Here is a 13,641-nt window from a genome sequence, read left to right as displayed (position 1 = left end):
TAATTTATTTTTCCATGTCTAATCAAGACTTGCTACAGAAGAACGTAGAAGCTTGGAACAGCACAAGAGTGGGAAGAGGCAGACCGAAAGAATCCTAGGCAAGGTCTCTCTCACCTGCAGCAAGGCCCAATCTTCACTAATGAGCCACTCTGGGTTGTCCTGCCCAGACTCTGCTGTGGGTTTAGCAAAAGTTGGCAAAGGTTTGGCAAACTGAGTCTGTTGCTTCAACAGAATGTTCTTCTTCTGTTCTTTGCCCTCTCGCCGCATTTTCAACATCCCTGGAGTTGCCCGGTCAAAGAGGGATCGAGGAGGAATGACAGCCTCCCCATGCCGCTGCTTCTTCTTCCGACCGACAGCTAAGGAAGAGACGCCTTCTTTAGCAAGAAGATAACAGAACATTGGTGAAAGTGATCAAAATGAGCAAAGGAAATGGTATATACTACTGGGCAAAGAGACAGTGTCTACACAGTGCTATGTTAGTCAGACTCCATAAAATGCAAACTGTTATCAGTAAATTAGTGTGTCTCCTCCCCCAGTGCTTAATGAGGTGTATGAACTCACATGCCTTGTAAATAACATTTGAAGGGTTTTGGTTAAGTTACATTTTAATTTTTAACTCAAATATAACTAAAACAAGAGATAAGACAAGGAAAAATATTTGAATACAACTACTTGTCTCCTTTTATAAGCTTGATGAGCCAAGTAACTAGGTCTCTCAAATGGCAAGTGATACTGCACACTCTCATAAGACTAGATACACAAATTGCCCAGACCAGCAGACACATATTGTCAGTAAGTCCATCTAAGAATTATCATGGCCTCATTTACCAGAAGGATCTGTCTTGTGTCGCTTACGCTCCTTCCGTACATACACTGGAGGCAGCTTAGATTCAGGGATGGGTGTGTTCTCATACATCAGACACATGACTGAGTCAATATAGATGTCATTGTCATCCTGAGGAGGAGTGGGAGGAGTCCAAAGCTGTACAAGGAAAATATTTTCTATTACATTTGTCACATAACATGAAATCTGCTTGACAGTGAAATGGATTGAATGAAGTGACTCACTGGCATAATTTCTGTCTGCCCATCAGTATCTTCATAAACATATTCCTGTAGGAGAAATGGGGAATATTAAGGATTTAAGGGATCACTGAACATGCACCATTCTGCTTAAGAATAAGACAAAGGATTTTAATTGCTGTATCTAAAATAAGTACAATCAGTGTATTGTGGAAGATATATATTTTTTCCTAATGATTAGTAAGATTTTACAAAAAGCCTTACCCCAGAAGGCAATTTGTGTTTTTAATCAGAAATGGATCAGTTACACATTTTCATGGAAGATATGTTTCTTGATTACAACATACACTTGATAATAGTTTTTAATATTAAAAAATATGTGCAGCCATGTCTACAATTACAAACACCTCCAACAATGATGCCCAAATAGTTTCTTTCTTGGGGTTTGAGAGGTATCCTGACATTACCATGTTGTAGGCATCTTCTCTGGTATATGTCAGTAATTCTTCCTCCTCCTCTTCTAATAGTACTGTGGCATCCCTCTCTTTAAGTCGTTTCATATTATTGGATTCCCACTCCTTTGAAGCTATTGCTACCTCCTAGGGACAGAATTAAGCAGGAAAGACACTTCTAAAAATCTTGTCTAGCAACAGAAAATCATAAGCACAAATTCTATTATGTGCTACCACCTTCATTCCTAATTTCTTCTTTCTTTTTCTCTTCTTTCCACAACTTTTACTAAACACAGACCACTTTTTTTTACACTAATGCTAACATTTATTTATGACTTGTAATCTAGGATGCATTCCATTATTCTCAAACACAATCTCTCTCCAATACAAAGTTACATACAAATCTACCCCTCTGCTTACATAAGCTTCTCCAAATCTATTAGAAATTATATTCATTATCTATCTGTATGATGCAAGGCAAGAAGCCCAAGTTTCCTCATTTCAGAGGCTTGGCATGAGTGAAAGTGCACTGTAAACTGTAAATAGCTAAGTACTTATAAGTTACTATGTTACTTTCTCAAATAGTTCTTATGATGTGATTGTTTTAAAATTGCATGTAGGTCATATCCATTTTAAACTCTGATGCATGAAACTATTCTCTTACCTCAATGTCTCTTGGTTTTTCCTGATCAATGGAAGCATGGAATAATTCAAGATAATTCAAAGCATACTTCTCAATTGGTGTGAGCTGTTTCAAAATACACATTTTCCAAAGATTGTTAGTAGGAAGCTAATAAAATCCAAGTCTCTTTTTCAGTCCAACATTTTAAATAATGAATCACATACATGTCCCAATTAAATATGAAACATTCCATGTGGGAATCAATACTGTTGCTACCCATGTTGAACATAAATCTTAAAAATGTAAAGGTTTAAAAATGAGTATTTAAAATCACTGCACCTGTTCCATAAAGTCAGCTAATTCTTCTAACTGGGAAGGTTCTTCGTTAACTCTTGGATCATCTAATTCTGATGACAGAATATCAGCACTTGTTTCAGACACTGCTGTTTCTTCATATCTTGGGGTGTCATCCTCCAAATATTCAATGCTCTTAAGAGCCTTGAGAAAACACATTTTCAAGTAAAATTTTATGTATTTTTAAAAGAATCATTAAAAGAGAAGATTTCTAAAACATTTTATTCAACTGGGCACATTATAAAAATCACATTCCCTCACCCCTACCCTGCAAGGTCACCGACACTTCCACTGAATAAATATTTGTCCATGTAGCATTGTAGAAAAGTTTACACTATTTCTTACAGCCTACTTAGGAAGAAAAGACATAAACATAAAAGATTCTGATGAGAAACTAAAAGAGTTTTACCTTACAAGAATGATCCAAACAGGACTTAGAAAGTCACCTAGTTCAATCTCCCACCCATTATAAAAGAGCATTCAATAGTAGACTTGATAAAATGGGCTCACAGCTCAAAACATCCATGGGTAAGACATAGATATAGACAGGTGGACAGGAAAAGAAGGATATAAAGGAAAGATGGAGCTGGGAATGAATATAGAATGTTCTGAGGACAATGGAAAAACATATCATAGGATTACAGACTTCAAGCTTAGAAGGTATGCCAGAAGTCATCCATTCCAAACTTTTCATTCTACAAATAAAGAAGCCAGAGGCCCAGAGAAGAGAAATGGCAGGCCCCGGGTTGTAAGGGCAGCACAACCAGGCCTGGAACCCAGACCCAGTGTCTTCCACATACCCAACAGCTTCTCTGGACAGAACGAAGGGTTTAAACAGGATCCCAGGATACAGAACCACAGGTAACTTGAGGGGCACTAAAAGTTACAGGAGCTGCCTGGAGCAAACCAGCAGTAAGTGTCAGAGTGTGAGTTTAACCAGCCATGTGACTTCTTCTAGTAAAGCAAGTGAGATCATAGGTTCCCAAGGAATCACAAGAGGAAACCCCCATCTTGGAAAGATTGCTATGGCAGTGATTTGACAGATAACCTGAAGGAGTTAAAGGCAAAAACTAGAGCATGAGAAAATACTGCAGCTACCTAGGCATAAGGTGATGAGTCCCTAGAGTATGTGGAGAACCCTTCAAATAAAGAGGAAAGTAAAAAAATGAATGCTTCAAAGGAAGAACAGATGTGGCAATCGGTATAGATCACAACGAATAAGACATGACTCAACAACAAAAACAACAGAGTAGGAAAAAAAGTGGATAAGGAATAAGGAGACCTATTTCCAGTTTTGGTTCTGCCCTAGCTATGGCATTTGGGGACAAGTCCTCCCTGATGTCTGCACCTAAGAATACTAAGCTATAAAATGAGGTTCGTTTCATTGTTCTTGGAGGCTCTGCTCTAGCTCTATCATTCTAGATGTGCACTGAATTCATTGTGGAGAAGAATCTATAAAGAGCTAGGGCAGCAGTGTTGTAGGGCAGCTAAAAAAGCTAACGGGATCTTGGGCTGTAGGAAGAGAAGGGCAGCTTTGGAGTCCTCCTGTCCTCTGACATCATCAGACCAGATGCCATCTGAAGTAAGCAAGACTTAGCACGAACAAAGGAGGACAACTTGGAGAGGGAAGGGCATTGAGTACATGACAAGGGAAAAGAAAACTCAGAAAGGGATCCGAAGCTATCTTTAAGTATGTGAATCCTTATGTGAAGTAAGTATCCTGTAGAGAAGGGATTTTTTTATGACTTCTTCTCTTTGGCCGCCTCTGCAGACACATGTGCAGAAGTCCCAACAAGCAGAAGTTCACCAAAGTGGAATGGACTACCTTGGGGAGAGATGGGTTCTGCTTCTTTGTGACAGAAGCTAGAGGATCACATCACGCATAAAAGAAATTCCTTTCACCTATGGGCTATACTATATGCCAATTAGATCCCTTTCAACTCTCAAATACTGTGATTCTAGGATCAAAGGGTTCAGGTCTAAATCCTAGGGGATGTTCATAGTCCCTACCTGAAAAGTAGTGATATCAAGGTAGGTAGAAAACCACGGGAGTATAGAATCAAAGAAGCGAAGACCAAGAGACAAGTTAGATCAAGTACCTTAAGGACATCACAGACTGAGAATTGGATTTATAAAGGAGAACAGAAATGACTTTTAGAGGAGTTTAGTTTTCATAGTGTATGGTCACAAGTCAGATTTCAGGGGGTCAAGAGTTGTCATAAAGAAACAGAAATAGTTGATATTGACCATATTATTAGAGAATTTTGCCAGGAAAAGGAAAGAAAGAAATATGAATTGCTAGAGAAGTAAATAGGGTCAAAAGAACTTTTGTGGTTTTTTATTTCAAAATGGGGAAAATTTATACATTTGAAAGAAGAACATGAGACAGTGGAAAAGGAGATAAAGACAAAGAAAGGCTCAGAATTAAACAGTCCAATTAAACTTCTGTTAAGTATCTAATATGTGCAGGACGTTGTACTAGATGACAAGGGATAAAGTTAAATTACAGATGCTCTTCTCAACAATTTGCAATCTAAGAGGGACAAATATAAGATACAAACTGCTAAGCAGTAAGTACAAGGGAAAGGTCCAGACAAGGTCCTATAAGAAATTTAAGGGATTCAAAAAAAATCTTTATAGAGGGGCAACACTTGAAGAACTCTCTTGCATCTTGAAGAAAAGGAAGGACGTTAACAAGTAGAAATTAAGGGAAGAAACTCATTTCAGACATTAACTCAGGAGTAATTAAACAAGATTCTTTAGAAGTCACAATGTCAGAAAATCTAGGAAATAGAAAGAAGAGTAATAAGCCTTATAAAGATGAGGAACACAATTATCTGTTACAAGAATTTTTCTCAGTGAAGAAGAGGCAAGATGGGACACTCCAAAAAAAAAAAAATGGCCATAATCTTCAGAGTTAAAATAGGAGATAAAATCATTTGCTAATAGTGAAGGAAGACATGACAGAATCATGGCAGATTTATGATATGAGCTTATTAAGGAAGACATGAGAAACTTGAAAACAGAGAGGACTTGAAATTGCTACTTGGGATGGGTTTGGGTCAGCTAGGTAACCCAGAGAATAAAGCACTGGGCTTGGAGGCAGGAAGACTTGTCTTCATGACTTCAAATCTGGTCTCAGACATCAGCTGTGCGAACATGGCCAAGTCACTTAATCTTGTTTGCATCAGTTGTGAAATGAGTTGGAGAAGGAAATGGCAAACCACTCCAGTATTTCTGCCAACAAAACCCCAAAATGGGGTCACAGAGAGACACCACTAAAATGACTGAATAACAAACAGGGAGCGAAAGAGGTACTGGACAGTAATGAAATCAAGGAGATGAATAAAAGGGTTACTGTAAAGCATCCATATCCAAATAAAAATGAGTCAGATCTGTATGGTTTTGTGTCTTTCTTCAGTAGACAATGTTCTGCCTGAAGAAGCTAAAAACCAAACTACTGGGGTGCTCCAGAATTGGAGATAGAATTTCAAAAAGGCAAGGGAGTAGCAGTGCAGGTAACACCAACACAGAAAACTAAAGAGTTAAGATGCAGAATGGATTCAAATGTAGCTAGAAAGGAGCAGATGGACCAAATGTAATAATCAGGGTTGAGGTCCACTGAAACTAGAGAGCATCAACTTTAGTGATGTGAGAAAGTGGGAGAAAGAAAAGGCAAAGTGGTTGGGGTCTCTAAAAAGGACATCCTTTTGCCAGCTGCTTCTTCAGGAAAAGTTACCTCTATAAAAGGCCTTGCGATTTTAGGTGCAATTGCTTCTGAGGCAGAGGGCTCCTGAGGAAGAACAACAAATTCTTCAGCTTTAACTCTGAAACCAGAGTCTTCTACAGGAGAGTGAACATCAAATAGCTCCTGGATAGTTTGCTGAAAAAATTAAAATGATCATGTCTTTCAACAATTAAGGACACACTTTTATATCCAACCTTAACTCAAAGCTCTAGGTGTGAAGAATTAATGCTACAAATTATCCTGTTCTGAGTATCCATTAAAAACAATGCAACAAATTGTATGATATAACTTGACTCTAAGGATTTTCAACACATTAAAAATACCTGAGTTAAAAATGCCATGGAGTAGTCATTTCCTTGAGCAGCAACCTCTCTTATCAAATCTTTAGTTCCATTTTTCAACAATTTTTCTTCTATAGAATTACCACTCACAAGCCTACACAAGAAGAAAATATTTATTATTTCGTTTTGAGTGACAATGAAAAAGTACAGAGCCAGAAGGCACTGATAAAACAGCAGGGATTGCTTCTAAAAATGATGATGATAAAGTTTAAATACAGATGGACTTGAAGCTTCCAAAGCACTTTCACTCATTTCATTTGATATCCACAACTCTGTAAATTGGGCAGATATTATACACATTGTACAGATTTTAAAAAAAAAATTGAGGCTCAGAGAGATAAATGACCTATCCAAGGTAGCAAAACTAAAAAGCAGTGTAATCAAGCCAAAAACATGAGCTGGGACCCTGCCTATGAATCCACTGACTTGGACCCCACACATTACTATTTCTGATCACATATCAAAAACATGAGACCCAACTAAATAATGTTGAATTGTGTTATGAAACAAGGACATCAAACAAGAGACATCGATGTCTAGTTAAAGGCTGTTTTCATAGAGATGTATAAGAAGCTATAACTAAGAGTCATTCATCAAACACTAAAAATAGAATTATAGTCTTTCTGTACAATTCTGAGACCAGAAGTTTTAGAAAGCTCTAAAAGTATACACCACAGGGTTTTATAATTTTCTTAAATACACACACACACATTTATATTCAGTTTACAGTTCTGATGCTTGCAGTTAATGGCAAGAAAAGTAGGTTCAACTTCTTTCAAAAACTTTTAATTATATTTTATAAAATTTTAAGTACATCCATTAACATCAATTGCTTTTCCAGCATTTGAGTATTTGAAGGGGCCAAAAAAATGAAAAAAAAAAGGCAGAATAACAAAAACAAATTAATATAAAAATTGGTGAGATACAAATGAATAGGAAAAAAGGCAAGTTAATTCACCTGAAAGATGAAATGTTTTAATCTTCCTTGTAGAAAAAACGTTGATCTTTAATTTTTGTTAGGTACGTGGTTTATGTCTGGGAAACACTTTACTGAAGCTTTCAGTCATATAAAAACAAAAATAGATTCTTGTCATGAAAATTACCTGTATATGTGGATGTCCTTGCTTCTCCCAATTCTATCACACCATTCTTGAGCCTTTGCATCCATCACGGGATTTAAGTCATTATCGTAAAACACAACTGTGTCAGCTTCTACAAGATTTATACCTGTAGAGCGACTGTGGGTGGAAAGAATGGCACAAAATATCCGCTTGTCTTTGTTAAAACTCTTCATCAGTTCCTAAATTAGAAATGAAACGGTTATAAGAGTAAATAATAAAAAATTAAATAGAAGACTAGTAATTAATTGTTGCTGTTCATTCAGTCATGTGCAACTCTTTGTGACCCCATGGACCATAGCAGGTCAATGTTGTCCATGGGATTTTCTTGGCAAAGATACTGGACTGGTTTGCCATTTCCTTCTCTAGTTAGCATTTAAATACTATCCATAAATTAGACTGTATTCTGAAATCTAAAGTGCCTAACTACTGTTTTATTTGAGGAATAGTGCACCATGGTTACTTTAATATTGAAACTCACTTTTGAAAATGTTCTAATTTTTAGCAAAATACATGCTGACTTATTTCTGCCCTTACACAATGATTTTTAACTACTTATAATAAAGAAATTTTAAGAATGCTTAAGTTATATTTGGTTCATCAGTCACAAAAAAGTGGAAAAATGAAATACTCTTCTACAATTAATGTCAGCTCCAACTGTAGGCCCCAAAAGAAAATACAGCTCTTATTGGGGAGGGAAATGTGCTTTCTGATATCTCCTCAGGCAATGCCAGGGCACTCTATGGGCAAGAAAGCCCCTGGAGTAAGGCTGAGGAAGAAGGGAGACATGTGTGCTCATTAGTGACAGATGCTAATTAAATTAAATACTCTTTAAAAAAAAATTTGGACTTCATTGAATTTCAAAACCATCCTATTTCACAAAAATATTATATTTTTATTACCTGAAACTACTAGTTTCTAGGGCTGACCCCCATAGGTCATTAAGGTTAATATATGCTAACACTACTATACAACCATCAAGCTGCCTGGGTATAATAAATAGCATGATCTAAACTCTATGAGCCTAATTTATGTCAATTAGGGCAGAATCAAAGGATTTACTGAAATTCAGAGAGATCAAGTAATTCAGTCCTGGTTTATGCAGAAATTAACCTTAAGAGGAGACTAAAAAAGGTAATCGTAGTGAGACATCACTAAATTACTTAAATGCACTGTAACAAATTCCATTCTTTAAAATCCAGCTGCTGGCTATTGCTAAATCCCTAAGTGATCAACAAGTCCTCTCTTACCTGGCGCTGCTCACTGTTGGCATTTTCATCAACTCTTATATAAGTGAGATAATGGAAGTCCAGGAACATTTCCAAAATATCTAACATCAGAATCATCTGTGACAAAATGAGCACCCGGCGTCCCTCAGACTTCAGCTTCTGAAGCAAAATAGCTAAAGCTTCTAGCTTTCCTATAAAGACAATGCCATAAGAGTATTTGATAATAAGATTAGAATACAAGCCATTATGATTTATTTCTGTGAAATATCCATCTTTGCTTATACCTGAATCATACTGCACCAGTCTGAGCTCAGGAAACTGCAATACCTTGAGGTTCGTTATTTCATGCAATTGCTGTAGATAAGGAGCAGTCTGCTCCTTCAGACAGTGCCTGAAAATCTTCATTTTGTGGCTGTAAGAGGGCGGTGGTTTGGCTACATACAAGCAAGGAGGAGCAGCCACCACAGCTGGAAGCACACAGGCCAGCCTGTGAAATAAAACAGAATCCCACAGTTACACAGAGGAAATGGAAACCCCTCACTGTCAGGTAGCTGCAGGAAACCTGTTCTGCCCTCTTCAAAATGTGTCTGAGGGTGCAGAAGGGAAGAAAAAGGAAAGGCTATTTAATAACTCAGCTTTGAAGGGTGAAACATCTGCAAAAGCTGCATCTGCAGTATCACCAGCATTCAAACACTTTAAGCCACAATATACAAAACTCAGAGCTGGGTGCTATGAGGGACACAGATGGTTCTTTTTTTTTTTTGCTTTTTTTTGGGGGGGAAGGTAGGGTAGTTGGGGTTAAGTGATTTGCCCAAGGTCACACAGCTAGTTTTGTGTTAAGTGTGTGAGGCCACATTTGAACTCAGGTCCTCCTGACTCCAGGGCCGGTGCTCTATTCACTTTGCAACCTAGATGCCCCACAGACTCTGTTCTTAAGGATTTTTGTAATCTAGCCAAGTGATTCTCAAACCTTTTGGTCTCAGGACCTTTTTACCCTTAAAAATTATTGAGGACCACTCCCCTCACCAAAGAGCTTCTGTTTGTGTAGGGAATATCTATCTATCATTATTTACCACATTAGAAATTAAAATGTCTGGGGTGGCCAGGTGGCTCAGAAAGTAAGAGCACTGGCTCCAGTGTTGGGATGACCTGGGGATCAAATCCAGGCTCAGATACTTAGCACCACACCCAGAAATAACTGGCCGTGTAACTTTGAGCAAGTTACTTAACTCCGATTGCTTTAAAAAAAAAAAAGAAATTAAAATGTTTGAGTATTATTAGGGAAATCATTCTGACCTTATGAACATTTGGAAGTGTCTCTGGGGGCCAGACTTGAAGAACTGTTGGTCTAGGAAATGCAAAATAACTAACATCGAAACTGAGTTTAAAATAAAGACTCACAAGGGCACTCAGGTAACTATAACCTGATTGGAAGAAACAATTATAGGTATGATGTCTAGAGGAAAGTTTTTTCAAACAAGATAAAAAGGACATTATTTGTTTCTTTTCAACTTTTCCTTCTAGTCTGATAGAAGAAAAATTGTTTATGATGGGAGTATTTCAGCCAGGGAGCTGAAATAGGTACTAGATTAGATGTTGTAATGATATACAGTTACAGTTTCAGAAGCAAAAAATACAGAGGTGAGAGTGGTGACATGAAGCCAAAGACAAATTTCAAATGCTGAAGTATTTTTAGGAGGGCTAAATGGAGCTGTGAATGGACTCAATGTATCACAAATGGGAAATACAGAAAGTAAACTCCATATAACAGCTATAATTGGTCATTCTTATCATTTAAGGGTGTTTATGAAATTTCTTGGGTCTATATTTCTTGCGATATGTAAACAACTAAAATATGAATGAATTTGTTTTATTTATATTTGATTTTAAAGGCAGTAAAGTATAATGGAACAACAATAGATCTGAGTAAAAGAAATAGGCTTAACAACTAGCTGATACTTCTTATCTGTACAATATGGACAAAGTCCATTCTTTTGGCCTCCTTGAGCCCCCAGATTCTCCTCTACAAGATGAGGGTTTACACCAGACTGTCTCTGAGGCCCCACTCCAGCTGTAAACCCCTTCATCCAACGAAGACTAGCTCATGAGCTGCATTCATCTGATTCTCCCAACTCCTCCCTCCCTTGAAAGTAAACAGGAATGCCAAAGTTTCATGCCACCCTCCCCCTGGTGACTGCTACCCAAAATGTAGGCACATTCCTGCAGAATCACTAAACGAGCCCTTGGAGGAGGTGCTTTGCTGTTTCAACCCAAAACAAAATTTAGCATTGTACCCCTCCTTCCCTGTTAAAGTCATAGCTTCGAGCCCTCCAACTCCTCACTTTTGCACAGCCAATCAGTTGCCAAACCTTGCCGTCTCCACCTGTGCAACGCCTCACACATCCACCTCTTTCTCTCTACTCCCACAGCCACCACCTTGCTGACCACCCCCATCACCTCACCCACAGTACAGGGACAGCCTCTGAACAGGTCTGCCTTCCTCAAGTCTTAGCCCCCTCCATCCCATCCTCCACATGGCTGCCGAAGTGACTTCCCGAAGCATCATTATGACCATCTCACTCCCTACTTAAACTCCACTGGTTTTCTATGGTCTCAAGGATAAAATATAAATTTCTCTATTCAGTGTTTTTAAAAGTTTCACACAACCTGGTCCCAATGACCAGCCTTGTGAGACACTGTCTCCCCCTCCCTCACTTTGTCAGTGACTGTCAGAGGGAGGGTCAGCCAAACTAACCTGATCTCTGCCCTATGTGGCCTCCTCCTTGTCTGGAATGCACCCTCTTCTCACTTCTGTCACAGAAGGCCCTTCTTCCTTCAAGATGCATCACCTTCTACATGAGACCCTGCTTAAGCCCAGCTCCCACACCCAATGGTATGTAATTAATATATTTATATGTGCACTTGTTTCTCGTTTAGAATGTAAGCCCTTTGAAAACAGGGATTCACTGTATTTGTACCAATAGTGTCAAAAACATAGCAGACACTTAACAAAAACGCGTTGATGATTTTACAGTAATACAGAATTTTGTGGTTGAAAAAGTCTATGCCTCACAATAACTCTAAAAAGTAAGCTATACAAGCAAACATAAGCCACATTTTAAAGGAAAAATAAGGATTGGCACATGGTCATAACTAAAAAGTATCAAACTGGGATTTGAACTCTGGTCTCCAAAGTCCAAGTTCAATGATCTTTCCAATATAATTTCCACCAAATTCTCAATAATTTTTAAGAGGGATTTTAAAAGAACAATGTCAAAAAAGCAAGAAGTTCACAAAATAAATTCTAAAGTAGCACTAACTGAGACCATCAAAAAAAAAAGCACAATTTAAATGTGCCCAGGTTTTAATACCTATTAATAACATCATGGAGGGATTCTCTTCGTTGTTCTAATGTCAACATCAAACACTGAAGTACATCAGTTGTATTTCTTGAGGATGAAGCACAACAGTTCACCATGCCAGCCCAACTCCATTTATTTCTGTCCGCAGACCCACGCAAAGGTGTCTTCTTCTGACTAATCAGAGAACAAACTCCTAACAAATCACTGCCATAGACAGGAGTTCTGGAACATCGCCGTTCATTGCCCAGATAAATTCGATCCAGCCGTTCTTTCAAAAGTCTATTCTTCTCCTCCTTTGGGTAAAATGGTAATAAGAGCGTGGTCATTCAAGTATGGAAAAGTGGATGACTAAATGTTTTTTTTTTTAAAGGAAATATGTCAAGTTATCATGAAATAGTAATTACAGAGGTCCCAAATGCATAGTCCTGCCTTGAACACTGAATAATACGTAACAGTCATGCTTCCTGCTTCTTTGGACCTAACAATATAAATGAATCAGAGGTGGAAAGCTTCATTTTCTCTAAAAAGTTTAAAAATCATTTCTTATGAGTACCTCTAGTTAAGATCCTATAATACCGCAGATAAATACTGAAAACCCGTAAGCATATTTTAGAGTAAATGAAACAGGATTTACTGTCTTCCTCATAAATTAGAATATAGGAAAGCAAAATTTTAATGAAATTTAGAGTACTATTTTTGTAACTCTATAATAGGAAATTCTTGCTCTAAAGTCTCATTTAATGGTAGCTCAGAGTATTTTTTTTAAATAAAATGCCATTACTTGCCATGTTATTAAGGTAACACATGACCTCAGAAAACTACATGTTTACAGTACCAATTAATACAATATATATCACTTTAGCAACCCATATAAACTGGAGTCTGCTATGACAAAGGAAAAATATGGTTAAAATTCAGTAAGTTACAAACCTGTGTTGGGCCTCCTATAGGATGGGTCATTTTTGATACTACTCCAGCTTCTCCTGATGTCAAGGAATTAACTGCTGTTCTCCCTGGAACACCTACTACAATTTCAAAAATACCCAGCATTAATTCATACCTATGTGTAAAAAGTTAAACTAAACATCTTTAACGAATGCCATTACATTGTTTTTCCTTTGAAGTTCTCCTTTCTCTAAAATTCTGAGCACCAGAAAACCATGCTAGTATCAGTATTAAATACAAGAGAAAGACAATGCTGGAAAAATATTTAATTATTTCAACTAGCCCTAGAAAACATTAAAGAGGTGCATAGAACACTCTTAAGTTTATGGCGTTCTCAATAACAAGGTTATAGTATTGTAAAGACTCAATGAAAAAATTTATTTCTGCCATTTCAGCCTCTTCTGCGTTAAGAATAGGATTAAGAATATGTGAATCAAATTACCAAGG

General features: G+C 37.5%; 1 protein-coding gene and 1 non-coding gene across 2 annotated transcripts in view; both read right to left on the bottom strand.

Annotated features, from left to right (window-relative positions):
* Window positions 1-13,641, bottom strand: part of EP400 (E1A binding protein p400) — a 192,368-nt gene that overhangs the window by 152,759 nt on the left and 25,968 nt on the right. Inside the window, exons 13-25 of the mRNA XM_069088665.1 lie at window positions 13,180-13,274; window positions 12,259-12,542; window positions 9,172-9,374; window positions 8,909-9,078; window positions 7,644-7,840; window positions 6,523-6,634; window positions 6,191-6,334; window positions 2,437-2,595; window positions 2,140-2,223; window positions 1,491-1,622; window positions 1,069-1,113; window positions 829-982; window positions 115-374 (exon numbers count right to left, since the gene is read on the bottom strand). Of these exons, the coding sequence (XP_068944766.1) occupies window positions 115-374; window positions 829-982; window positions 1,069-1,113; window positions 1,491-1,622; window positions 2,140-2,223; window positions 2,437-2,595; window positions 6,191-6,334; window positions 6,523-6,634; window positions 7,644-7,840; window positions 8,909-9,078; window positions 9,172-9,374; window positions 12,259-12,542; window positions 13,180-13,274 (2,039 nt within the window). The remainder of the gene's footprint in view (window positions 1-114; window positions 375-828; window positions 983-1,068; window positions 1,114-1,490; window positions 1,623-2,139; window positions 2,224-2,436; window positions 2,596-6,190; window positions 6,335-6,522; window positions 6,635-7,643; window positions 7,841-8,908; window positions 9,079-9,171; window positions 9,375-12,258; window positions 12,543-13,179; window positions 13,275-13,641) is intronic.
* Window positions 8,302-8,436, bottom strand: LOC138143185 (small nucleolar RNA SNORA49). Its single transcript, XR_011163641.1, has one exon. It is a non-coding gene; the product is annotated as a small nucleolar RNA SNORA49 (small nucleolar RNA).

This window comes from Petaurus breviceps, unplaced genomic scaffold (assembly GCF_028583685.1).
Source record: "Petaurus breviceps papuanus isolate PSGF00001 unplaced genomic scaffold, PetGlider_PUasm1.0 103, whole genome shotgun sequence".
In the NCBI taxonomy this organism is placed as follows: Eukaryota; Metazoa; Chordata; class Mammalia; order Diprotodontia; family Petauridae; genus Petaurus; species Petaurus breviceps.
The sequence above is the reverse complement of the archived record's forward strand: the minus strand, read 5'-3'. Positions and strand labels throughout refer to the sequence as shown.